The 27,184-nt window shown below is 38.4% G+C and overlaps 1 protein-coding gene across 3 annotated transcripts in view; it reads left to right on the top strand.

Moving 5' to 3' along the window:
• Window positions 1-27,184, top strand: part of SH3KBP1 (SH3 domain containing kinase binding protein 1) — a 213,125-nt gene that overhangs the window by 128,823 nt on the left and 57,118 nt on the right. For all 3 annotated transcript variants that reach the window (XM_058045216.1, XM_058045215.1, XM_058045217.1), the window contains 2 exons: window positions 352-548; window positions 21,272-21,347. In XM_058045216.1, coding sequence (XP_057901199.1) covers window positions 352-548; window positions 21,272-21,347 — 273 coding nt within the window. The remainder of the gene's footprint in view (window positions 1-351; window positions 549-21,271; window positions 21,348-27,184) is intronic.

Here is a 27,184-nt window from a genome sequence, read left to right as displayed (position 1 = left end):
CAGCTGAATTTAACTCTTTCTTTTATTGAGGTCTCTTGCAAAGAGGTTTTGCCTGAGGAATGAGGATTTTCTTGGTACTCAAGGAATCACCATCCTCATTTGTGAAGTTTTGATGCTGAAGTATGCATGTTTTGTGATTTTGTGGATTGGTGTAATTTCTAACCAGTACACCAGTGTGATGAAATAAAGTCATTTTTCAAAGCCAAAATGAGTGCACGGCACAGAGAGCATCTTCTCTACCTGTTCCTTGTGGTTTCATTTTTCTCTAGAGGATGCTGGGAGGGATATTTTCCACTCACAATCGGATCTTAAAAGAGTGAGTTTCACACCTTTCATCCCTCCTTTCCACAGGCCTAAAAGATGCTACAGGCTCTGAGAGTGACGGTGGTGACTCTTGCAGTACAAAATCAGAAGGAGCCAATGGAGGCACGACAATCCAACCCAAAAAGGTCAAAGGTGTTGGCTTTGGAGATATCTTCAAAGACAAACCCATAAAGCTACGACCAAGGTCAATAGAAGTTGAAAACGACTTCCTCCCAGTAGATAAGGTATGTGTTCTTCCTTAATTGTCTCTTGGGTTTAAAGAAGTTTTCATCTTAGAGTTTTAAAATATGTCACTGGCCAGAACTTGAAGCTTTATGATCATCATTTCCTAATCTTTCTGTAGATAAAGTTCTGCTTTTTTCTTATTTTTGCCTCAGACCAGAAAATTGATTCCGGTGAGGTAAGCTGCATGATAAAATTAAAAAAAAATTAAAAATTAATTGCTCCCAACTATGTTCTTTAGGGAAACAAACAAAGAAGTCCATGGTTTCCAATGAAATCACAACTTACAGAAAAATATGTGAAATCCTTCCTTTAAATGAAGACTCAGATTTGCACAGAGTTACTGATGTGCTGAGAAATGTTAGGAGGCTTCCACAGCCCCAGGTTCTGCTAAGGGCATAGTTACACGATGCATTTTATTTCACCCCCAATCACCCCTAGTGGTGATTTTAGGAAGCTCCTGGGCTCTTATTACCTGGTGTGGCAACTTCTCACCTTTTGATTCATGCTTGTCCACTTGTCTGTAGAAACAGGCACTACAGCAGTTACCATTTTTGGCCTTTTTTGGCAATATTTCTTTTCAACCTAGATAATTTCGGTGATCTGATTTATAGCACAGGACCTACTCCCACATCCACCCTGAGTTACAGTAGTACAGGAGGAGGTCCTGCAGAGAGAGGTGGAAACTTCTGAACTAAATTACCCTGAGGGACATTTGATTAATATTTTGCAGGTGACCATTTCTCCCTTAGTATAAAGAGGGTAGGGAATAATCTAAATAAAGGATAACCTAGACTGGATTACTGCTTGACCATTGCTGACTTCAAATCATGCTTGCCTTCTGTTTCTGGGTGGACTTCCTAACTCACATGTAGGGCTTTGCAGAAGCATCTCTTTTTATTTGAAGTAGTTGAAAAGTCCTTATGAAGTGTCCTTCCTTCCTTGAAGGAAAATTTTACTCCACTTTATAATTATGTGAAGTCTTACCTTTGTTTTGCACAAACAACTAACATGTTTTTTACCCAGCCAAAAATGGGATATGCAATTTTCAGGAAACTTGTAACACAGGCCTTCCTTCCTATGTCTTCAGATTCTCCTAAAATTGCCATAGTTAGTAGAAAATAATGGCTTCATTTTGTAAACACAATCCATCTCTTGTGTTTGCAATGTGTAGATAACTTAAGGCAGCACCTCTTTCCTGTTGATGCTTTTTTCCTGTCTAGGTTCAGGTTAACCTTTGAGAGGTGCCATTCAGAGGCTTCAGCACTGTGATCTTTGCCTGCTGCCAGCACCAAAACATGAGGCAGAGACAGGATATCTGTCAGGATTGCAGACCATCAACCTCCCTAAACACTTATTTCCCCACTGCAAGAAATTCCTCCCTTGTCATTGCCATCTTCTTTACCATTTAATGCTGAGTGTAAGAGAATCCTGAATTAAATTGGCCATCATTAGCAAGGTCCAATTCAGCCTGAGAGCTCTGCATACTGGTTCAAAGTGTAGCAATGCATGAAGAGTTCCAAATCGTGCATATTTTTCTCAAGCAATGTAGATTTAACAGGATCTTTGCCCTGTTATGTGTATTTATCATTTGCAAGCACCCTTAGTTTTTCAATAATTTGTAAACTTCTGAAGAAGGAGTAAAAATGCTTTCTTCTATTCCCCCTTTTAATTTTTTTTAAAGCTTTCTGAAGTCTGGAGACCTTAAAACTCTTTCTGTTGCTTCTTCCTTATACAGTTATTGATGAAACATTATTGATGTAATGATAATTTTAACTTTTTTGATTTAAAATATTTCCTAACAACAGTTGTTTTTTAAAAAGCATCAGTAGGCTACTGTGAGGATTTTATAATGTGGGATTATTTATAACATGATATTTCTCATGTAAAATGTCAGTCCCATTTACAGAAGAATCAGCAGGGTCTTATTTTGTTGGTGTTATCACTTTGTGTTCTAATATGTTTTCAATTTTATGAATCATAAGCTTAGATCATATTTCACACAGAATTACTGGGGTGTTAAAAAGGCTTTTACACAAATATTGGCAGGAGCATGAAGGCAGAAAGGTTTGCTGCCATCTGAGCAGAAGCAGATGCCATTAGGGTCTCCTGTAAATCACCAGGCAGTTTAATGTGCTTCAAGTGTTTGCTCAATGGCAACAATGTGGGGTAAAATCACCCTTGCCTTCTAAGGTGATCAATAAACTCTCAATAAAAAGCAAAACTGAGGAATTGTGTGAAACCCCATTGGTTTTATTGGTGTGTAGAATTCATTGCTTAGCTGTTATTTGTTCTAAAATCACAGAGGCAGATTATCCTAGGGAAGTTAATGATGCAGTTGTGGGAGATTTGTTTGAGCAGCACTATCAGAGCTCTGCTCTTTTAGAGAAGTAGTAGAATCAAATACTTATTATGCTTTGTAGTCCATTTCATTGCCTGTTGGTGCTGACAAGTTGACCACTGGCAGTGTGTAAGCAGAATCAGATTCCTGAGGCTTGGCTCTGACAAATTTCCATTACTGACAAATGTAACTGAACTGATTTACAATGGTGGACATGACTGAAGTCATGCTCACGTGCAGTCATAGTCAAACTCACCAACAGATGAGTTTTTAGAAGAAATATGGTATGAAGACAGACAGGCTGTGTGTCCTGAGAAAATTCAGGGTAACACTCTTGAAGCAGCACAATATTTATGGTCAAAGAGAAATGCCTGTCTCACATGTCTCACCTCAGCTTAAACACATTTAAACAGGTGCTTATACTTACTTATTTTTTTCCTTTTTCATTTTGTAGTAGCTTATCTAAAGCTTCTGTTGCTAGGTTGGACTTCCTTCCAATATAATCTGTATGTGCTTCCATTGTTCTAACAAGCTATCATTTTTTCCTCTCCTGTATCTAAGAATAAACCTCTACAAGTACAGGAAAATTAATTCAACCAATACATTTCTTAGTCTGAGTTAACTGTATTGGGTTGATTTGTGAGTTGAGGCTTCAGCTTGGAAATGCTGAAGACCATGATAGATTAATATAAAATGTCTTAAAAAACTATTTTTATCTTTCTAAAAACTACTTTCTTCAGAAGAGACTGCTGAGAGTATTTCTTACATTTTCCACTTGAGATGTATTTGTAACTTTCTTCAGGCAAAACTTTTATTGTTGGCTAGCCATGGTGGATTACATTAGAGCTAGATTTCATGAACATCCTTTGATGAGATCACAGTACTGTTTGCCACAACTTAGTGTAAATTATATACTCAGCCATCAGCCCAGGGAGTATTGCAGACTCTGTAATGATTTAATATCAAGGGGGGGAAGCTTTCATGGCTCTAGAGTCAGCAGCTTGTAAGATCTAGTTAACTGCTTAGGGATCCTTACTGCAAAGCACTGAATTCCTACAGAAGTTTTTATTTTTTTATATATTCAGTATGTTTTGGATAGGAGAAATGGAGAAGAACTAATGGAAGTAGACACAAGGGCTAGAAGGGCTAGAAGCTCTTGTCAATTATTAAGTCTACCTGTCCTTTGTAATAAGATAAAAATTTGTAAACTCTGAGACTGAATGCCTGCAAGGTCTGAGTTTCTATTTTGAGCCAGCAAGCAGGGAACCCAGAAACTGTGCTGAGAGTCTGTCTTTGCACACCTGTTCTGACAGTTCCTGCCTGCCTGCGTGCTTGCAGAAAACATTTTTACCCTTAATTTTCAGTTGTCATTTAAAGAGAAGTCCTTGAGAGACACAAGTTGGAGAGTCCTGTGTTTCTGAGCCAGCTGAGGATGCACCCACGGTGCGTGGCCAGCCCTGGCTGTGTGTGCCATGTGTGTCTGCTGCTCACAGCTCACTGCCACTTGCTCTGCCTCTCCCATGCCTTTGGAAGTGCTTCTCCCCTAACAGAAATGTTGGAGTCAGTGCTCAAAATCCTGAGATTAAAAACGGATGCAAGCAAAACCACCTGGTGCTGACTAGCAACACTATGGAAAACACCTGCTGAGGCAGAGAGCACACAGTGGGAGCACCAAGTGTGTGTGCAGCACTTTGCACTTGAAAGCACAGGTTTCTGGCATCCCTTTCTTCAGAGACAGCCACCAGCAGTGGCAGCAGCAGACGTGGCAGCATCAGCAGTTTGTCGGATTCCGTGTAGGAACAGAGGAGGCACTCATCTGTTCAAGCCACACTCATGTTCTGCTTTGAAGCTTCTGTCTGCTACAGTCTGGCATCCCTGTCCTGAGCATTTATTCTGGTGCCATCTTGTGAGGAAAGCTGCAGGGGAAGAAGGACCCTGACCCCTTCTGCAGCTGTCATGAGAGCAGGGCTGCCTGCAGCAGGGTCCCTCTCCTTTGCTGGCGTAACTTCCCGTTCCTTGTGGAAACATGATTTGTGATTTTCTTTCATTATGTGAAAAAATAGTACAGGTTTGCAAATGGTGGCTGATGTTCATGAGGCAGCCTGGACATTATAAATAAATAGTTTAAATAATTTACTACCCTATTCTGGAGGGGTAGGGGAATTAAGATTGACAGGGGAGAGTTGAAAAGCAGCTTGTCCTATTTTAGGGAGGTAGACTCAAAGCAGGACCTAGTACTAAGGGAATAGAATGGGAAATGCAAGATTAGGTTTAAAGAGAGGTATAAATTTGCTAACTTCAGTTGGCAGTGACTCTCTGCTGAGTCACTGAACTGTGAAATGTGAGTGAAGGGTGACTCCTGATCTCCTGTATGCTTCCTTCCTTTCTGTGCTTTCATGTTCTGCCACTTTGGTTTCTAAAATGTTCAAGCAGTCTGAACAGAGTTGTCCAGGTACCAATGACATGGTTCAGCTTACACATCAGCCTGCACTACTGGTTTTTGGCAAAGGATTGCCAGAAAAGTGTGTAACACACAAAGGATGTGTGTTACTCACACAGTGGTTTGTGCTGCCTGTGAGGTTTTATTAGGCTTTTTTTTTATAAATTAAAGCAGCTATTTGACTCTAAATAATTGCAAGTTAGTTGTCCATGCCACAAGACTTTACATGTATACAGTTGGACTTTATTCAGGAAAAATTTGTCAGTGTGAAAGAAACACACCAAACATATGCATGAAAGTATTTTCAACTGTTTCTGACTCAAGCTGCTCGAGGAACATCTTAAAATAGAAGCAGAGTAGTGTAAGAAATATTGATAGTACAAGTTATTCCTAAAAGCAACGTGGAAGGTCTGATCTGTTCTCCTGGGGCACAGCACTGGGCTTCTGCCAGCCTGAGTTCTCCTGGAGGAGTGCTCTGTGGGAAGGAAAACTCTGTTATTTCAGTCAAGGTTTTGATTAGGAAATCTTAGGATGCTCCAGTCAGAAAAACAGGATGTGTAGGTTTAAGCTAATGCAATTTTATTTCATAATAGGATGGCAATAAAAGTCTATATGTTTTAAGTTGCTCTGGATCCAGCTGGTGATCATTAGCTTGCAAGTCACTGTAAATCTCTAAATTTCAGTTGTACCATTACCAGGCCTTTTACCCCAATGGCATCCTAAAAGAAGAATTGCTAAAAACCCCAAAATGCTTTGCTTACATAGCTTACAATAAAGCTGATTTCCTGAGTTCCACAGATACTTGATGGAGCTGTAAACTGAATTTCTAGGAACTTTTGTCTTGTGTTTCAACAGTACAGAGAAAATGCTTCAGAAGGTGACAGTACTGACATGCAAGCTAGCTTACTTACTGTCTGATGAGTTTAAGAGGACTGGTTCCTGAATCAATATGATATGTTCATTAATAGCAATAAAATCTACCTAAGCAAAATTAATTTATATACATCGATCTGAAAAGATTTTAATTAGTGTAATGAAGACTTTAGGGATAACATTTTTATAAACCATCCTGGTGGTTCTCAGTAAAATGTATTTTTCTTTCTTGCTCCATTTGGATTTTGTTGGATGGTATTTCTGATTTTTAATTACTATATCTGACTTGTTGCATTTAATAACTTTGACAAGATTATAAAGCAATTATAATGAAATAACTTCTGATAATCTTAAAACACATTACCTTTTGAAAATTGAAGAAATAGTTATACAAAAAAAATTACCTGCCTTGAAATTTACTTACACCACTTTGAAAATTACATAAATAAAAAGGTTGATGAATGTAAACCAAACTGAATATAACCTTTAAAGTGAAATCTATGCCCTCATCTTTTGTTGTCTATTTAGCTTTACTAGCTTGTGGAATTTTTCTGAAATGTTTTCTTTCTTTATATTTTTCCTAGTTGAGGATTATTTTTTAATAGTCAAATTGAAATGAGAGTGTATAGTATCTTGTGGCTTGCTTAAATATAAATCTTTAATTTCTTCCAAATCATCTGTGTCTTTCCCTCCCTTGACCTTATTCAAACATTTTAAAGTTGAATGTTTTTAGGGAGGCAGCATTAAGAATTTATAAGATTTTAATGGAACAGTGCATCATGTTAATGATATTTCAGTTTCTTGAACATTTTTCTTTAAAAACAAAACACAAACCAAAGACATAAGTTACATGAAATGTCAGCCTTTTTCCCCACCCCCAACAGAAAGACCTATACATTCAGAATTTGTCATAAGCTCATTTGCCAATAGAGTTATTAGCAAAATTTACTGCCTGGGCTGTTCACAAAAGTTCTGTAAATTGTCACTCACATCCTTGCTTTCCTTAGCTGGTGGTCTCAAGAAGCCAGGAAAGTCTAAGCTGGAAAGGAGAGGAAACTTCTTGCTGTGAGTGAGCAGGGGTAGGAAAAGGTCCAGGTTTCCTGTGAAACAAACAAGTGGAACTTTTGTTTCCTGGGGATGGCCCTGCCTGTGAGTCAGTGTCAGGGCTGGGCTGAGCTCATGCAGGGCAGGGCCAGGACTCCAGGGCTCCTCTTGGACACCTCCAGCTGCTGAGGGGCAGCTTGGCTTCACAATGGGAGAGGAGGTATTTATTTTACAATTAGCTGGGGTTTTCTTTCTGTGGCTGTTTAAATATGTATCGTAAAATATGCTCTGCATAGCGCAGGTTTCATGTGCAGGGTTCTCTGGCTCTTCTGCACACTTCGGAGATGCTGGCTAGGTAAAATAAAAGAAGGAAAAAGAGTGCTGAGGATCCTGAAATCCATTCCTGCTGTGGAGGTCCATAATAGAATAGGGGGTTACTTTTGTGTGAAAACCATATTCTCTCCTGGCTCTATTTAGCTTGCATTTTTTCCTCTCTGCCTGTTTGGCCATTAAACTTGCACACGTGTTTTCTATTTCTATATGATGTGGTTTCAATTTTCTTACTCTAAAGAATAATGCAAGTTTAGAGTTAAGCAAGACAAGTTTTAAAGTCTTTAGGATGTGTTGCTCTTTCAAATGTTTGCTTAGTAAGTGAGAATTCACCACCCCCCACCCTGTGTTTTTTCCTTCCTAAAGACACCAACAAAACTGTACTTCTTGTCAGAAAAAAGAGGAAGAGCTTCACTAATTCCTCTTCTGTGTGAGGTGCCATTTGTCCAAGTGAGGAAAATGGATATGAATGAGTGTTTTAGAAAATTATATTGTGGTAATAAAACCTACATGGAAATGATCCTTTTTTCTCTCCAAGACAAAAAGGAACTAGAATCAACTGTTGCTTGTAAAATTTTATAGAAAGCTGAATGGAGAGATACCAAATAAACTGTTTGATTATTTGCAGATACTTTGGGAACTCTTAGTATAAATTTCCCTCAACTTTGGCTTTTCACAGCAAAAGTCAGTAAGCTGTGTGCAGAAATAAAGGAACAAGGTTTTTGAGTTGCCTTTTCTCCTAAAATGTGCCGTGTGTCTTTCTTGTTTTCTGCCTTAAATATAGAAAAGACGAAGGAGGAAAGTAGTGTGAAAGGATCATAGATGAGCCAGGCACTTGGTAAGATTAAAAAAAATCTGTAGGCCAGTCTCTGAGAAGCCTTTTTAATGCTTTGTGTGTGTTTCTATAGGAGGTTCTTGGCATTCTGTGTTTCTAAAATAGTCCTTAAATACTGGAGATGTGAGCTCATATTATTACAGTTAGCTGGCTAAGGGCTTTATAAAAGCTTCCCAATAGAAGCCAAGGAGAGGGAGAGAGGGGAGGTCCTGCTGCAGCAGTGACCAGGGGCCAGGCAGGGGCTCCTGGTGGCTCCTGGCCATGCACTGGCCACACAACGAGCAGAGCTGACGCTTCCCTCTGCAGCAGCCTCTGTACCTAAAGCACGTGCTGGAAAGAAAAGCTGGAACACATGGTGAAGGTCATTTTCCATTTGTGTTTTGAGTCACTTGTTGCTCTGCATTCTTCCCTGTAAGTGTTTAAAATAAAAATATCTCCCTATTCTTCCTCAGTAACTTCTGATTTAAGTGATGTAAGGTGAAGGGGAAAACCCCAAATCTAAAAAAAATTAAAATTAATCTGAGGAGAAAAGAAGAAGTATTATTCCAAAATGGAATAAATATTTGTTGTCAGCACTAAATCTGGGATAATCTGCATGACAATATGGGTTTGTTCTTTTGTTTATTATAATTGAATTTGAAAAATGTCATTGAACAGCTACTTGTCAGTTTGTTGACAACATTATAACTTTCACAAAGGAGCTAAGAAATATTGTTGCCACTTTGAAGAGGATGATATTAAAGAAGAGACATTCCCTGCTTACTGTTTTCATAGATTTTGTTATTCTTCTCTGAGATGGAAGTAGCTGCACTGCTTCCCTTACTGCTGCAAAAGTGGAGATTCATGTAGCAGTTGTAAGGTTCAATAATTGTTGTAAAAGAGGGAGGTTTTCTAACCATGTTTCTAGGCTGGATGGTGCAGTCTGGATCATGCAGGGTACCAGCTGTAATCTAGACAAGCATGGTTCTCTTGGGAGAGCAGGAAGGAATTTCAGTCACTGACTGCAGACTGACTACAGTATTTTTCCTAGAAGAGATAGAAATTAATTGTGAATGTCAACCTGCAAATTGTAAAATTCATGACAAAGAGAGCAAGGGGACATATTTCCTTTACATTTATGTGAAGGAAAGTAAAAAAGGAGAATGAAAAATAAACTAGGGAAGAAAGAAGGGTTTCTGCTTAAAAAAAAAATACTTTTGATACAAAAGCACCTTCTAGCATTACAAATCTGCAGCTTGAGGAAAGAAGAAAATGAGCTTGTTCACCGTGCTCATTGTGATGTGCACGCTTCCAGAGCTTTGAGATCAGGCAGCTGGGAGCATGCTGTGTGGGCTTCATTCTGTGCTTGCCTTTTATTTCATTTACTTAAGTGGTTTTACTCATCAGTGGTTCTAATATGTCTCGCTCCAATTGTTTCAGCAGCATCTATCTAATCTAAACTCTTCTGTTCACTTTCTCACCATTAACCTTTTAGCAAGGCAGATTTTTAGTTCATTAATGGTTTGAAACTGACAGCCTGACAGCACCAAATGCCAGGAGTCCAAATTTTACAGAAATACTGACGATCTAATGTATGCAAGTTAAGGTATATAGGTTTCTCTCCTGTCGAACACATCAAGCATGTTGGAAGGAAAAAAGCCTCTTCAGTCCCCTCCCTGCCCACAATTTCATATTTTAAGAGCTTGTCAAAATATGAAGTTACAACAGTTTTAGAGACTAAACTTACCCGTTAGTGGAACAGATTTAACTGTGGACTACACTGCAAAAAGCAAAATTTGCACTCCAAGCTATCCAGAGTTTTACTGGGAGTGATGTTTCACTGTTCATGGTTTTGTTTCTACTCCCTTTTCCATCCAAGAGGTTAAACCAAAACCTTTGCATTGCATGGTTTACCTACCTATTTCTTTGAATGTTATTTCAGATAGCACAGATTTCTCTGGTGAGTTGCATAATGCTAATGAAGATATTCTTCATCTGTGGTTTGAAGACTGATGGCTTCCTAAATACCTGGTAGTTTTAGTGCTTGGATGAGACATTTGGTGCTGGCTCAGGTCATTTCTAAATGGAGCTCAACAGCTGGAAACAGGAACAGAAGCAATTTTCCATTTAAGCAGCTCAGAAATTGCTGAAGAGATGTTTTGTCATTGCAAATGGGAAGTTAGGAGTCTGTGCAGCAGCTTCTCTAATTAGAAGTCTTCCCCGCTATGAAGGTTTGAGACTCCTCTAAATGCAGAAATATAAATTACATGAATGTGGACGATACAGTTCAGCATAAACATCAATTTCATCACTGAGAGAACAGTTTGTATTCACACTCTGAAATATTTTGCATCTCAAGATGTCTTAAATCTCCAGTGGTTTCTCAGCAAAAGCTGGTAACAGTCAAAGCCCTTCCAGACAGCTTGACTGGAAATAAATCAGTTTATTCAGGAGGGTGGTAAGTTGTACAAGGTTTCGCTTAGTGGGGTTGTGATGGACATAATCCACATTACAGGTCATAGCATGTTTGAGGTGGCTAAACAGGAAATGTAAATATACATTTCTGTACTGTGGATTTGTCTTTTTCATTGCAATAGCTGACTGTCAATCCAGTATTTGATTTTTATAATCTTTTAGATTCATAGTGAGTTTTCCATTTCTGTGGCAACTACGAAAGATGGCCCAGGAAAGTAGACTTACACACATAAAACATTTCTTAGTTTTAAAAATTTTCCATTGGAAATTTCTGTAGTGTCTTATCAGAGGACTGTATAATTTTGAAGGCTTTTCTAATTATTTCCTCCATATAATTTTGTTCTCCCTATGATTTTGCTTTCTTTTTAACTGAAGAACTTGGTGTGTTTGATAATATTTGGGTGGGAGATAGGAGTTAGAATAATCCTTTCAAGTTTCCCTTAAGTTTTCCCTCACTTTGGTTTTATATCACTTTGCTTTATTTGAATTTACTTTCTGAAGAGTCCTGTATTCAATATTCCATTTCCCTATGTTAAAGGATAATAATTCTTGGAAACTGGAGGATCTTGGTAAATCTGTAGTGCAGATCAGAACTGTGTCTGGAATCTCATTGTGCCTCCTCAAGAGGTCAATACTGCAGGCCTGGGGATGATGTTGGAAATGTTGCACAAAGAAATTCCTGTGGGGAGTCTTAACAGCCTCTAATAATTTTGAAATTTGTATTAATAACCATAAAGGATCTTTGTTCCTTGGCAAATCAAGTAGTCCCATTTTCATTGCATATGACATTTTAGCACCTGTAGCTCCTGTGAAAGAGTTCCAGTCTGCTGGAGAACACACTGTGGGAAGGAGTTACCTCCCTCTGTTTGTTTTGAATATGGCACCTGCTAATTTCATCTGATAGCCCTTAATTTTAATTACTGGAAGAGATGAGTGAGTCCTTAATTTTTATTACTGCAAGAGTTAATGAGTGACTCCTCCCCATCTACCTTCTCCCCTGATTTTTATAGACTTGTGTCACCTGTATCTTTTTTTCTCAGAATGAGAGATCTGTTCCATATGTTTGATCATTCTTGGGGACTTTCTGTCTTTTTCAGTCCCTTTGAGAGCTCAGGGGGTTTGTGTGTGAGGGCAAAAGGAGCTGAGAACTGCACACAATGGCCAAGGTGTTGGATGAATTTATGCAGCATTTTTATAGCTTCTCATTGCTCTTTATTGCTTTCCAAAGTATTAACAAGTATGGGTTTCAAAGCCTGTTATTTCTCTATTAAAATAGCACTTTTCCTGCAAATGTGTCATTTTATTTCTACCTGAATTTAGTTTCTGTCTTTTCCCTTTGGTGGGTCATCTGGGAAGGTGTGGGAAACAAGAGCCTTGATCTAGATCCCTGAACAGCTCTACTGATCACCATGATGAAACTCTTTGTTTTCTGTCTTTTAATAAGTTACTTATCCAAGTTAATACCTTTTTTTAAAGGATGAACAGTAAACTCTTCCTATTCTCAATTTTAGTTTTGAATGTGCAGTGAGGTTACAGTTTGAATCTTCTTCAGGAGCCAGAACCAGGAACTTTTAAAATTTGTGTATTTTAATGAACATTGCTGTGATTTGGACAACACTATATGCTGCAATATCATTGTCTTATTATTTAGTTATTAGGTAGCTGGATTTATAGCTTTATCGCTAATCTGTAGATATATAGATCCAGATAGATAAGGACAGATCCTTAGAAAGATTACCTGGCTGTTGTCCTGGCAGGTAACATGCATGGACCACACAACAGATATTTAAAAATAGCAACTATCATGGGATTCTGGTGATTGAATTTAGGTGTCTGTGGTGTTGCTTTTGACAACCAGCAGTCTTTCTTCATAGTCTGAAGACTAAAAAGCATTATTAGGACAGGAGCTTTCTTTGTCCCAAAGATGAATTACATGCTAAAGGGACTGTTTTACCTCCAGTGACAAAAGGGAAGCCTGCAGGGTCTGGCATCTGGCTCACAGCTGATGCTTGAATGAAGTTAAGTCAATCTTGAATAACTACATCAGAACACTAAATCTTGACAAAACCAGCTGAATGTCATTGTACTAAGAAGTATAAGCAGATTACATGTAAACTGTGAGGCTCATGTAGTCACAACAGAGCAAAGGGTAGTATGAAACCCTAAATTTTAAGATTTCTTAGCTTTTCAGTGGTTAAGTAAGTAATCATGCTAAATAATCACTTAAATAATAAGCAATTGTGAGTAGAATATTCAGTAGGTAAAATTTGATCTATACAAGATAAAAGCAATAAAGCAAGTTTAATTGCAGGACCTCGTGCCTTCTCCTAAAGAAAATACACACCTGGAAAATCTATCAAAGAACTTAGTCTCATCTTTAGTTTTGGAGTAACAGACTCTGAGCCAATAGGGAGTGTCAGCATATACTGATTAAATGATCCTGCCCTTCCTTTCTCCCTCCCTTTTCTTCTGTATGTAATTCTTCACAGTGCTATGCCAAAAGTAGTACAGGCTTGTCATTTTCCCTTTATTCTGCCACAAACATATAAATAATTCCTTCTCTGTCCAGCAGGTGATTTTCAAGGACTTCCCTTCATGTGATTTTCAAATACTTTTTGATGTAGTTAAGTAAAACACCAGTAACTTCTTTTACTAAATATTTCAGAAGTTACAGTTATTTTGAAAACTAGACTGCCTTTTAATCAAAATAAAATGCAACTATTCCTTAAGCATTCAAAAATTTATACTTAGGCTTGATGTAGTTTAAGCATTTTAACCAAGGAGTAAAACTTGTTTTGCTTCTTGTCAACTGTAAGAAAGAATCATATAAGAAGAATAAACATCAGTGATGAATCAGAAAAAAAAGCCCCAGAAAAATCATGGTTTTTTCTAAAATTTCCCTTGTCTGGGGACCTCAGTTCTGTTTCCTTGGCTTTGTTTACTTGCTTGCTTGCTTGTCTGCTTGGATTCCAGGGCTGTGACAGTGGATGACAGATGCAGTAATTGTAAGATGCTCTGACAATCAGTGCTGTATTTCTAGGGCACCAAGTGAGCTAAGGGTGGTGTAATGTAATCACAACCTGTTCACCATTCTCTGTGATGGGTATTGTAGCAGGATTTAGACAGACATGCTATTTTTATACACACCTTGTCTTTTCTTTCTTTTTCTTTCTTTGTAGTCAAGAAGTAACACTGAATTGAACACTAGAAAGCCCTTTTCCCCCAAATACCTTTAGTTTTTCTGCATATGCATGCTAATTCCAAAAGCCTTTAATATTCAAGCAGCATATTCTTGTTTGACTACTTGAATATTGCTTTCCTCTAAAGCACTGATGGTGTTGTGGCCAGTTCCCAGTGGACTGATGTACATGAGCATTTATGGGGCCTCCACTCCTTCACTCTTGACTTGACTGCTTTGTCCAAACTTGTTAATTGTGGTAAGAGTCATGCTGATGGCTGAAATTGTGTTCATTTCCAAAGAGCTCCAGTGGGGATGAAGGCTTTGGTCTTTTGCTTTGAAACAACAGGATGCTTATTTGGAGGATCATCTTTTATTTAGAGATTGTTGATTTTGTCTAGACAGAGAGAATTATGATGCTAGAAGTTCATTTGCCTTTCACAGCATCTAAATACAGGGGCTTGCAATTTTACTGCAGAAGGGTAAAGCCTTTCACAGGTAAAATCTTTTTCAAAATTAGAAAAAGGACTTATTTCTTTACAAAGATATGATGTAAATCAGAAGACCTCTGTTTATTCAAGTCCAAGTGTCATCTAAAATAGACATCAGTTGGAAAAAACTGCCCTTTAATCTGCTGGAATATGGACAAAGTGTGAAAATGTGCCTTTGTTGGATGGAAGAAAGTATAGTTTGTCTATGTGAAAAGAAATTGTAATATGAAGCTTAAAATACTTTAATTGCTTTGTTGTCTGCATTCTGTGGAGTATTTACCAAACATCCCACTAAAAAGTCCTCTGAGTTGTGCTGCATCTGATGCTGTGGTTAGGGGGACCGTTCTTTAGGGAAGCATCATCTGGTATTTAGAGCTGAGTGATGTTCATGTTTCAACTTCTGTATGATTTAAAGGCAAGAGCTACTAAAGAGGAGTTTGAACCCTGGGTTTGAGGCAGAGTTGGTTTATTTTTAAGCTCAAGCTGGGTGCCTCTGGAGAGGGACCCTGAACAAAGAAATCCCTGGGCCTTTACACCCTCCCAGTTTGTGCGCAAGATGTTCACGTGCCCCGCCTGCCCCTCTTGGTCCAACGGTGAATCAGTCTGGGGTCTTCCAATATCTCACTGGATTCTTTCTCCTTGTCTACCTGGGCAGGCCATTAACTGCTCTTATCTCCCAGCCTCAGGGTCTCAGGGACTGGGCACCCTTATCTGAAGGTTCCCATTCTTTGTTTCCTCCCCAGCTGAGCCAAGGGGAGTTCACCTGCACCAGGCTGTGAGCTGGCAGTAGAAACGTGTGCAGTTTTGGCAACTGAGTCTCCCCATATTGGCTGGGAGTGCATTGGGCAGATGTACCTAACTGGTTGGTGTCAAAAAACGCAAATAATTGTACATGCACATGGATAGTCTTTCTAGCAAAGCAAAGCTGTGAAGAAAGTAGTTACAGAGCAAGAAGCTACTGCAGAGGACTGAAGCAATCAAATGTTTAGACAGGTGTTTGGTTCCCTTTTCTTCAAGAACTTTTGTTTTCTTTATAAATGTTTCTTAAAATTCCCATTACCCTCTTTGAAGTCCCATGTGGTGACCCTTCAGAAAAGTGTTAACTCTGTCCTTTTGGGAAACCTCAGGATAGCAATATTTGATCATACTGTCACAGAAAGGGCTTTAGGTGGAGCTGAATGTTGGTAGCAAGGGAAAAAATGAAATCTTGGACATTTCTTTTGTTTCTGACAGAGTGAGAGCATTTTGACATCTGAAAGTCTTTGGGGTTTTTATATTTTTTCTCTTTTTCAAATTTTAAGGCAGAACAGATAGGATGGATAGAGCACTAGATGACACTCCTTAAGCATATTAGAAAAAAAAGAATTAATATGGCTTTTCCTTTACGAAACCAGCATTATACATAGTCAGTGAGAAGATGGTTTATGCTCCTGTTAATTCAGAGCTAGAAGACTCTAATAATAACCATTTCTGCTTCTTTGTGAACAAATGTTCTCAGTTAAAAAATGGAGTGTAAAACACATTGAAGGCTACAGCTTTTATAATCTCAGGAATAGTGGCCCTGGATTTGCATATAAACTTATATATTAGAAAATTCACATGCATATAAGCCACATCTAAATAGACTTAGGTGAATGTTAGGAGGAAGTATTGTGGTCAGAGAAACGTGACACTTTTTTCCTCTGACCCGGTCATTGAGGTTTTCTGAAAATCTAAAAGTTCAAAAGATACATAACTGCCTTTTCCTCCCTTGTGCAAAGCACCAGTGCACATTGTTGTATTCACTATTCAAACTGACAAACTATGTTAAGCTTCATATTTCTAGCTCATACTGCCCCTTTTTATGAATTCTTTAATGTCTGATGTATTCCTTAACAGTATCTTCATAGAGTTGTATTCCAAGCAGCAGTTTCCAAATAATTTTATTTAGGATAAAGACCTCAATACACTTTTCAAAATAAATAATGATACTGAGTAAATTCTTTTTTCCTTATTCCTGAGTAAATAAGCTATTGCTTCAAGAAGCCTGTATTGTTAAAGAAGCCTCAAAGGATAAGGATGCTACTTTGGTGCAAAGTGAAACAGAACCTTCTGCATTGACCTATCTGTGCACATATGACAATTCAATTCGAATTTTCAGATTAAATATTCTAGATACACTAGATCTGAATAATGAAAGTAAATATACAAATCAGTTTTCGGCCACAACTGAAAACCCTGAAATATAATGTTAAAATATCCTGAAGGAAGAAACTTGGTCACAGGTCTACTTTTCTCTTTCTGGTCAGAGCTCAATAGTTGTAGGAACAACCACAGTATCTTCAGGTGAGAAAAACTCAATTTATTTATTGTCCACTTCGTGTTCTGTTTCTTTTGTGTTGTTCTCTGCTGTTACAGGGACTGCAGTTGACACAAAATATATAAATGAAAGAAAGTGAGACTGTTCAGATTGTACCATGACCTCATTTACCCGACTTTGTGGCCACCTAAGCAATTTTTGCAATCCCTGTTAATTCAGTATCAGAGGAAAGTGGTCTGCAGTGATGCAGATTTGCAGTGTGCCAAAATGCCATCAGGGCCCACAGAACTGGTTATTTGGTGCTGGGTTGTCCTTCCATTGGCTTCATTGACCAAGCATTAACACTGCCAGCTTGCTGCTAAATCTGTCTCACCCCTCTGAATATCTGTACACCAAATCATGGTGATTTTTCATGCTTTTATCAGCTGTTGCTGCAGCAAGAGGGCCCTTCATCCCTTTTCATCTTTAGGATTGTCTTGCCAGGAGATAAATGAAATTTGTGTGTGACAGCTAAATAATCTAATGCAGAAATAGTGGGATTAAGATTCTGCCTCTTTTGTTGATACTATTCTGTTGTGTTAGGTGTCAACCTAGGCTTGGGGTCAGAAAACACAAACTGTTTCCGCCATGTTTTTCTTGTGTCACAGGACTGAGCAAGTCAGAATGATATCTACAGAGAAATGCAAGTGGAACAAGGCTCACTGCCACCACCTAGAAAAGGGATTTATGATAATCAGCATGCTGGAGGAGGACAGATGGAAACTGAAACTTTAGGAGTGTCTTTAGGAGTGTCTCTGTACCACTGGGCTAGAGATACAAGGGCATAGAATGATATGCTGCCTTTCTTGCTGGTGATGAAACCTTTCTGCAGCCAAGAATCCAAGATAGTTTTAGAGAGAAAATGCAGAACTTCACTTGTCTTTGCAGCCTGGTTTTTAGGACACTACTGGGAGATACCATTATGGGCATTCTGGTTCATGCTGCATTTGACTTTTAATTGCAACCATTATTGACAACATGATAGATTTAGGTAAATGAAGTGAGACAGTTTATGCTGGGAGAGGTCAGGGATTGCTGACAGGGTTGAGGATCCTGGTATTGCATTTGGAATGTCTAAATTCCCAAAATGTCCTTCAAGTTCTAAGTCTTTTGTGCCCGTGTCCCAAAGGGCTAAGATGTAGTTGCTTCTTAGGAATCCTGAGCCCAAATGGTAAGAATTAATCAGGCAAAAGACTAACAGCAAAGCTGGAGCTGTCTATCAATACTTTGTAGCACAGATCAATGTGTCTAGAAGGGCTTGGACCACCTTCTTATGTGAAGGAAAAACAGAGGAAGAGAAAGAATTATATTGAAATCTTCAGTTCAACATACTGGGTGTTCTTTGCTCCCATGTTTCCTTTTTTCAGAAGTGAAGGTTTTGATAAATAGTACTGGGCCTTCAACTGAAGAAGACAACAAAATATCTTGTAGTAACTGTTTTTGAGAAGAGGAGTCTATGTCATGCAGATGTGTATTGGATCAGCAAGAATTCAAGTTGGGCTTGCTTTGTTCTCCCCACCACTAAAAATTTGGTAGATATTTGACCTGTATGAGAGTATGAGTGACATAGAAGAGTTGGAGAAAGGGCAGGAAAGTTTCTGACTTATATGGGAGATGTCACCCTCTCCTGTTTTTGTTTTCTTGTCAGAAAAATTGGTGGGTCTGCTAATAATGTTTGGTCTGGGTCTTCAAGTCTTAGCTATCCTGGAGATTTTAGCTTGTTATAGCAAAACCATCAGATTTACCAGATCAAAGAGGATTCAGCATCTCTTAGAGTGAGGAGAGTTTATCTTGGGTATTTCCTAATGAACAAAAAAGTACTATATTAAGTTTCATGTAGATGTTTTCAGAAAGTGGTGACACATTTTCCATGCAAATGTAGACCAATTGGAAACATAAATAATAATTTTTAAATCCCACCTCCTTTAGAACCTCATAACAGGACAATTGAACTTGGCAGTTCATGTCCACCTGAAACCAGATTTACATGACTTATAATTTTTTATTCCTTTTTCCTGTCAGTGATGCTTTTTTCACCCCTAGAAATCACAGAGTGTAGTCCCCTCACAATTAAAGAGTAGCAGTTCCACTTGTCTTCTGCTTTCCCTGTCCCATAACAAATTCAGGTATCCCTTCTCACTGGAGTGGGTCCTATGCAACCCTCATAAAAATTATTTTAATTCTTCCTCCTAGCTCCTAATAAAAGAGCAGCCTTGTTTGGATAGTATTCCCTTTTCTGTTCACAAATTGGTTCCCAATGCTGATTTATCACCTGCACAGCCATTTGTTCTGAATGAACAGATGAAATATTGTTTTCAAGCATTGCTCTTGCATCTCCTTGTATATATTAGGAAATTACTTTGCATAATGGATTTTCCAGTAGGATACACAAATATCTTCCTTTTTACTCGTTATTCTTTTGTTGTGATCTGTAGCTTGTTATAATTTAGCCTGTTGTGGGTTTATATGGTGTTTGGTTTCATGGCATAAAATTGATGATTCATGTATGGTAAAGCTATTACTAAAATATTTCCTTTAATTAACTGCTCTTGCATAATAATTTCATCTTTAAAATAACAAAACCTCCCCTAATTTAAAGAGTTTTCATATTCTTTTAGTGAGCATGTCTATATTGCAGTGCAATTTAGAGTATCTACTTTCATCATTTTCCTAAACAATTTCATGAAGCAGAAATGTGAATAAAGGTTTGATGATGACTGAGCATGTACTGTGATGTGCAGCTATCTTGATCTGCCCTGTTTGCCTCTGAACCAGGAGCTGCCTTCCCAGTCTTGCTTTCATCTTGGAGGCATTCTGTACTTCTGTCTGTGTAAATGCAAATGCCTGGTAGCTTCAAGTTCTTCATTGTATCTCTTTTAGTACAATTTTCACTGCTTTGTAGATAGATCTCAGATTTATAATCATCCTTCTTGACTTTAAACTTCTCCAGCACAACCAGGTCATGAACTTTTCTGTTTCGCTCTCTCTCAATTTGCAGATATCTGTTATCTCCTATTTTTCTTGTTTCCAGCTAATGCCTCTTAGCTTTCATTCCCACCTCAGAAAATAGTTTGGGAGGTTCTCTAGAGTTGTGTTGTTTATTTCTCTTCCTTAGCAGTTCACAAACTCTGGATTCTGAGCAGAGTTATAAGCTAATCAGAAGGGCAGGTGTTTCTTCTTCCCACCTGCAAGTTAAATTTCAATGGAATGCCTTTGGTTATTGCAATTCATAGTCTGCATTGCTGCCAGCATGGATTTGATGATGTCTTGTGCACAACTCTCAGAACTATCTTTCCTCCTTAAGTGCTCTTTTTACCAGCCTGAAATCCCTGTGTGTATTTGAGTCCTTTCCATAGATATATTATCACACGTTATTGCATATTATTAACATGGAGCTCTCAGTATTCTTTATACACCTTGGAATATTCAGCTACTCAAAGAGCCCTACTCCTGTTGCTTCTTACATTGACCAGGGTTTTCTTATGGACCTTGTGGTCCTCAGCACTGGCAGGGCTGGATCTCAGCACTCTGCTCTCTAAGCTGTCACCCAGGAGGTCATGAGAGCCTGGAGGAGATTTGTGGTGCTTGTGCAGACCTTGCAGGGAATGGCAGCTAGGGCTTTTCTGAAACAATTATGCCAACAATTATGCTTATTTTCTTATCGACATATTGCTAGGGTTTTAAAGATAGAAAACTTTTATCATAGGGAGACAAGCTGAGAAAGAGAGGGGATAGTGTGCATATAATAGGAGAAGATACATAAAGATGAATATCACTGATTTTCTTCTATTTTATTTTGGTGGGATCAGATGGTATTTATTCAATATTACCTCAACTTACCTGTCTGAGGCAGATTATTATAGTAGTTAGGCTTATTATAGTAGTTCACTGTAAATTAGTTACTTTTGCTAAAAAGATATAAAAAAAAAATAAGAAAGAGATGTTGATATAAAAATCACACTCAATCTAGAATGACTGAAATGAATGTTCCTTGTATGAACAGAAGTCAAGTGAGTTCCTCTCTGCTGCTTCTTTCAGCTTTACTTTTGGTACTGAATAACATCTTTCCCTAAGTCATTTCATCAATTGTTTAATATTCAATCTACCAGTGAAACTTCTGTGAGTCTTCCCTGAAACTCAGGGAAGTGTTAAGGGGTTATCATTTAAAAATGTTAGAAACATTAGTAGAGGGAAATTAAAGGACCACATTTTTACTAATTCTTTATAATTTTGACAAAAGTTAATCCCCAGTAACAAGCATAAGTATAGTTTATAATTTGCCTCTTTTTCCTTACTGTCCCTTTTCTACTCCTATATTTTGTATTTCCATTACTATTTTTATGTTGTCCAACTTTTAACTGAACCTGCAAATTTTAAAGAAGAATAATTATTTTTTTTCAGAGTGTTGGGAAGAAATTACCTCCAGCCACAGCAACTCAGGAGCCAACAAAAATAGAAGTGGACAGCAGAACAAAAAGTAGGTTTCATAGGTTTTTCTTTTTTGCACTTTGTGCTCTTAAAATCAAGCTGAATGTTTTTCTTTGGTTTTGGTTAAAAGAGTGTCCTATATGTAAAAAAGCCAGGATGCAGATAGATATATTTAGGATAAACTTTGAGTAGGTGGTACCTAGACACAATGCTTTGTTTCACAGAATCCTCTGAATTGTTTTTGCTCTTGTGACCCTACCTCAGATTTTCTGCTACTAAAAATCAAGTTAAATTATGTGATAAACTTTCAGCCTTGAGGATACTTTGGAATTAATCAGAATTGAATAAGATCCAAATTCAGGTTGTAACTTGTAGGTAGGTCATAGAAAAAATTCTCTCATTGCGAATGCCTTTGCCTTTTCCCTTTTTTTAAAAAAAATATTGTAATTATTTTATTTTTATTTATTTATGTAGCAGAAATAACACTATATGCATGGAATAGTTTGCATGGGAAATCAAAGAGAAGGCTTCAGGGAGACCTTCCAGCAGCTTTCCAGTACCTCAAGGGGACCTACAAGAGAGCTGGAGAGTGAATTTTTATAGGGGAATGTAGTGACAGGACAAGGACAAAATGGCTTTAAACTGAGAGAGGGCAGGTTTAGATCAGGTGTTAGAAATTTCTTGCTGTGAGCATAGTCAGGCACAGAGCAGGCTGCCCAGAGAAGGATGGCTGCCCCATCCCTGGCAGTGCTCAGGGCCGGGCTGGATGGGGCTCTGAGCCACCTGGTACAGTGAAAGGTGTCCTTGCCCATGGCAGGGGCATTGGGACTAGGTGATCCTAAAATTTCTTTCCAATCCAAACTATTCTCTGATTCTCTGACCTTCAGTCCTTTTTGCATAATTTCAGTGCTTAGCACTGATGAAATAATGATTAAATCTTTCAGGTATGTCTCTATGCTGTTCTAGGGAGGCATATGTAACCAGCTTACCAAATAACATAAATATATATTCCCCTTCTTTTGATTTTATTTATGTAGAGTTCCAAATAAATGTTACAGATTCTGGTGGAAAAGAGTAAGAGGGAAGAGACATACCTTAGAAAAGAAGCTGAATATAATAGAGTTGATTTTCTTTAAATATTCTTCCCTGATGTGTTAATCTTTTTTGGATAGTTGTCAGATAACATTTTGTCTCAGAACTGAAACCAATACAGACATATGTAGGAAAGCATCTGGATCAGCAGGGCAGGGTCTGTCTGAGGGAAGTGTGTGGTTGCAAACTGGTTTGTTCAGGTTTTCAGCTCAGAGTTGGAAAAGCAGCTTAAAAGAGCTTTTAGTGAGTTATTGTCCATTAGCCCCACCACAATCACTGACTTGCTACATCCTCTCATCTTGTGCCCCCATGCCAGCAGGCTCTAATGGGAAAGACTGCATGATTTCAATTGCCCTGAGGAAGTGGAAACTTGAAGTACTGAAAAATGTGTGAACTGGTAATGCAGAAGAGGGCTCCTGAAGGTGTTTTGGAATTGCCTTTGCCAGCCTGCAGGCTGAGCAGCTCAAGCTGACCTGAGTGCAGGTCCAGGGGCTTTCCCACCTGCAGCATTGACCCTTGTGTGGAAGCCAGGCTGCTTCTTCCACATCACCTTGTACTTCTGACAGCTGAAGCTGCTCACTAAATCCCATCCCAGGGTATGGGAGGTTCCTATTTTATAAATTGAGTGTGGAAACCTTCTGACCAATGGTTAGAAAATTGTATCTTCTACTGTGATGCACTGAGCTCTGGCTGAATGTATGGGAGACACTTTTCACTTTTTAGAGACACTTTTCCATCAACACTTTTGGGCTCTGGATGGTCCTCCTTTCTCCTCTTTTTATTTCCCATGGACATATCTTTTTGGCCAGAAAGATCCTTCTATTGCTGTCTTCATTCAACATCCACTTTGTCAGAGTTGGTGAGAAAAGTGGACTACTTATTTGCACAGTATCTTGTTGCATTTTAACAAAACTGCATTATTTATTGTTTTATCTTTTCTGGAATTTCTGGGGCCTCAGTAGAATTCTTGGCATCTCTGTTAATGCTTGGGAAAGAGAAGCACATCTATAGGAAGGTCTGATGTAATGTAATTATATATAATTTTCTTAGCCTCAAATGACATCATTGAAGACACATTTAATTCAGCTGAAGTTGCCCTTCACTTAAATTGAAAAACCTTTCAGTGCAAATGAAACCTGCTTCAGTCTGGTTTGGTGTTTAATATAGGCAGAGGAATAATTTCTCCATAATAAAATTAATGTCTGATAGTCAGAAATTAGTAGTATGATCAGGCCTTGGCACAGGACTATAATCTGTATAGTATCTGTCTTTTCTCAAAAATTCAATTTTTACTTTTTACCACAAACAAGCTTGAAAAGGCATTCAGCCCAAGGAAGTTTGCAGTCTCAGAAAACTGGTGGATGTTCCCATTGCTGTGTTCAGCACAAAAGTATCATTCCACCTTGGACCTCAAGTACTTTCACTTCTGCCTGGGATGGTCCTGTCCCAGTCCTTGCTGGAGTCTTTAACAGATACTGTGCCATTCTCCAAGGAAGCAGCAGGAAACAGAAGATCCACAGACTAAGCTCAGTACAGAGAGGGAGCTTTTAGATACATGGTTTAGATTCCTTTGGGATTACTCTTGGAGATGAATGCTGCAAGCAAGACAGAGGTTATGTTGGGAGAGGAAGAATCCAGTTTTTAATTTTCCTCATTTATTTCCATGACTGATGATGTTATACCTCAGTGCCAACTGGATTAAAAAAATGCAGTTGCATTGAGAAAAGAGAGAGGAAGCAGGCACCAGCAGCATTTTCCCTCTGCCCATGGGGCTTCATCAAGGAGTGATGGTTGCTGACTTTTCTCACACTTGGATTCCAGTCTGCTTTTTTCTGTAACTTTTCTGATGTGATGGGGCAGTGATCAGCAGTGAGGCACTTAATGTGCCAACTGCTCCTGGAACATGCAAGGTGAGCTAAGCTCTGCAATGGGGTGAGTTTGTAGAAGCAAAAGGCAGAGGTGTGTGGTCTCTAAGGTGCATCTCCCAACAATACACTTTGTAAATCTCCCCAGAAATGTACTTGAGATTTTATGAGTCTTGAGGGCCAAAGACAATTTTTGCTCAAAGGAAGAGCACAGTGAAGGTACAAATCTTTACAGGGTTTGAGTGATCCCTTGGAAAACATCAGTAATCTTTTACAAATGCATCTTCAAAGAGAAAAGGGGAGAGCTGTTTGATCTAGATTTGTGCATTCCTAGATTTAGAGGAGTATTCTGCTCTTGAAGTTCCATCTCTGCCAAGTAGATAGGATGGCACATTAATGCATGAGTGTTCACAATCCTCTTTCTGGGGTGGGATATATTGTTTTCTATGAAATAGCTTACTTTTATTATGAGTGGCTTGTGGTGAATAGGATATGTTGTAGAAAATATATCTTTGAAGTAGCTCTGTTGGATTCTAAAATTAAGCAAAACAAAACCATCCACAACATCTCAGAGTTCTTGCAGATTACTGAGACTGCATTAATAAAGTATAAAAAAGCAAACAAAATAGCAAAGGCAGTAAGTCACAGAGTGCCTTCACCACAGCACTTAATTTGATTACTCCACTCACTATTTAAAATTTGTGTTAAGCTATTGTATAGGAATACCAAGATCATAGCAAACAATCTTTTTGCATGGTGAATATGTATTAATAGGACCATAGTTACTTCTGTTTCTGTTTTCTTAATAAGATGGTGTTTTGACAGTTTACATCTTACTAAGTTCTGTGAAAATATTTATTAGTGAAATCTATTTATGAGTCTTGAGTGCAGCAATTAATAGTAAAACCAAATTCTGCTGAATATAGTGTTTGGATTTTTTTTGTTGTCTGATTTGTGATTTTGGTAATAATTATGTAATTTTTCATTAGATTTTGTATGTTTTACTGCATTTCAGAAACATTTTATGAGTGATAGTCAAAGAGAGGAAGTTTAAGCTCAAGGAATACTACCTTAATGCTGCTTGTTTTCTTGCTTAGTATTACTGTTTGTGTCCATATTGATTGCTGTATGATTTAGACTTTGCTGATGGGGAAATATTTAAGCCACAAAGATTAACCATACAAAGAAGCAACAATAGAAGTAAAAGAAAGAGATTGTGTCATCCTGCCCTAAGAGGAAAAGCAAATTCCAGAGTCAGTGTCCCCATTGAAATTTAAGCTGGAATGAATATTTGTCTGTGGACTGCCTTCTTGAAGGTCTCAGCTCACCCCAAGAGTGTGGCAGGAGAACAAACACAAGAGTCATGCTTTAGAAGTGCAGCAGGGTTCACTGATACAGTAAATGGAGTTTGCTCAGATCTGGTTGGAACAGTACAATATTTAACCAGTCTCTCAAAATACAAACAAACCAATTTACCTGGTATACTACTGCAGGATCCCAAGTCCCAGAGCAGGTCTGCAGCTTGACATCAGCTCTTTACCCTGCAGTTGTAAATACACATTGAGCCACTGGATTCTGTCAGGGGAACACTGTCCCTGCAATGGCCTGGGTAGTGAAGCAGCCCCTTGCTATTGCTCTTCCTCTTGAGGCAATGATTTTTCGAGGGGTTGAGACTTTGTCAAAAAGGCCCCATTTTCAACCTGGGGACAGACAGTGTTGCACAAAGACACATGATAACAATCCCCATAAAATATCTCATACCCTTTAGCTTTATCCATTCACTCAGTCCCTTGAGCAGTGCCCGTGGTTGGGAGGAGCTGTGAGTTTGCAGTGAGAGACTGAGGTCTGACAGAGTAAAGTACTGCTGAATTGATAAAACAGCACTAAAAAGCTCATGAGTATCATCTTTTCTCCTCCCTTACTGTTTCCAAGATATCTGCTGTTGGGGGTTTATTAACAGATATATTTTTATCAGGTCAGGAGGAAAAACAGAGGCTTCTGGAAGAACTGTCTGTGATGTATAAACTCAGCTTTGGATGTCAAATGTAAAAATGAGATTTATCATCTATAGCTGAGGGATACTTAGTATCTTAGTTTGAAGTTTTAATTTGGCTTATTTGCCAGGCATATAATAGGACATATTGTTTTGACTCTTAGTATTTTTCTGGGATTTATTCAGAAAATCCCAAATTCAGCAAATTCCAGTGTGGTCTATACAATGCTGTGTCTGAAATCAGTTTTTTCTCTTTTCTTCCTTCCTATCTAAACAGGACTGTGTTTCTACATTCTGCTGCGGTATTGTGTCTTACTGAGTAAGGACAATTTTAGTCCTGACGTGACATAGCCTATTAGATTTTTCTCTGCTTTTATTAATCTGATTTTAAAGGTTCATATTATTTTGAGTTCTGTTGGCTTTGTTTTTGCTTGCTTAAATCATGTTGGCTTACCTATCCCTTAGGAGAAGATTGAAAGCTGACTTTGTCCAGTTGCTTACATTGCTCCCAGCCCATCTGTGATGTTGAGACCTCTGTTGCAAGAAGATCCACTGGGCTCAGTGATTTAGTGTAGGTTTGTCTGAATTGTACTCAGGAAGTCCAGACTTCCACTGTACATAAACCATATTCTTTTTCTGTGGCTGTTCCTTCACTCTGTGTTCCTGTGCCAGCATTCAGAGCACAGGGGGACCATGAGCCTCCCCCAGCTCCCTCTTGTGCCTCTCAGAAGTTTCTCCTGGCTCTTTATGAATCACATCATCAATTGGTTGATTTTTGACATTTTCTATAGTTTAATTCCTTGGTTTGCTGTTATTTAGGTTTGCTTTTGTTTAAGAAAATAAAAGGTTTATAATTTGGTGGGGAGAATGGACAGAGCTGGGGACAATAGAGTTCTTGACACCAAAACTAGAAGGACAAGAAGTGTATCTGTCTAC

Source organism: Melospiza georgiana, chromosome 2, assembly GCF_028018845.1.
Source record: "Melospiza georgiana isolate bMelGeo1 chromosome 2, bMelGeo1.pri, whole genome shotgun sequence".
Taxonomy (NCBI): domain Eukaryota; kingdom Metazoa; phylum Chordata; class Aves; order Passeriformes; family Passerellidae; genus Melospiza; species Melospiza georgiana.
Note: the sequence above shows the minus strand (reverse complement) of the source record. Positions and strands in the feature narration are given on the sequence as shown.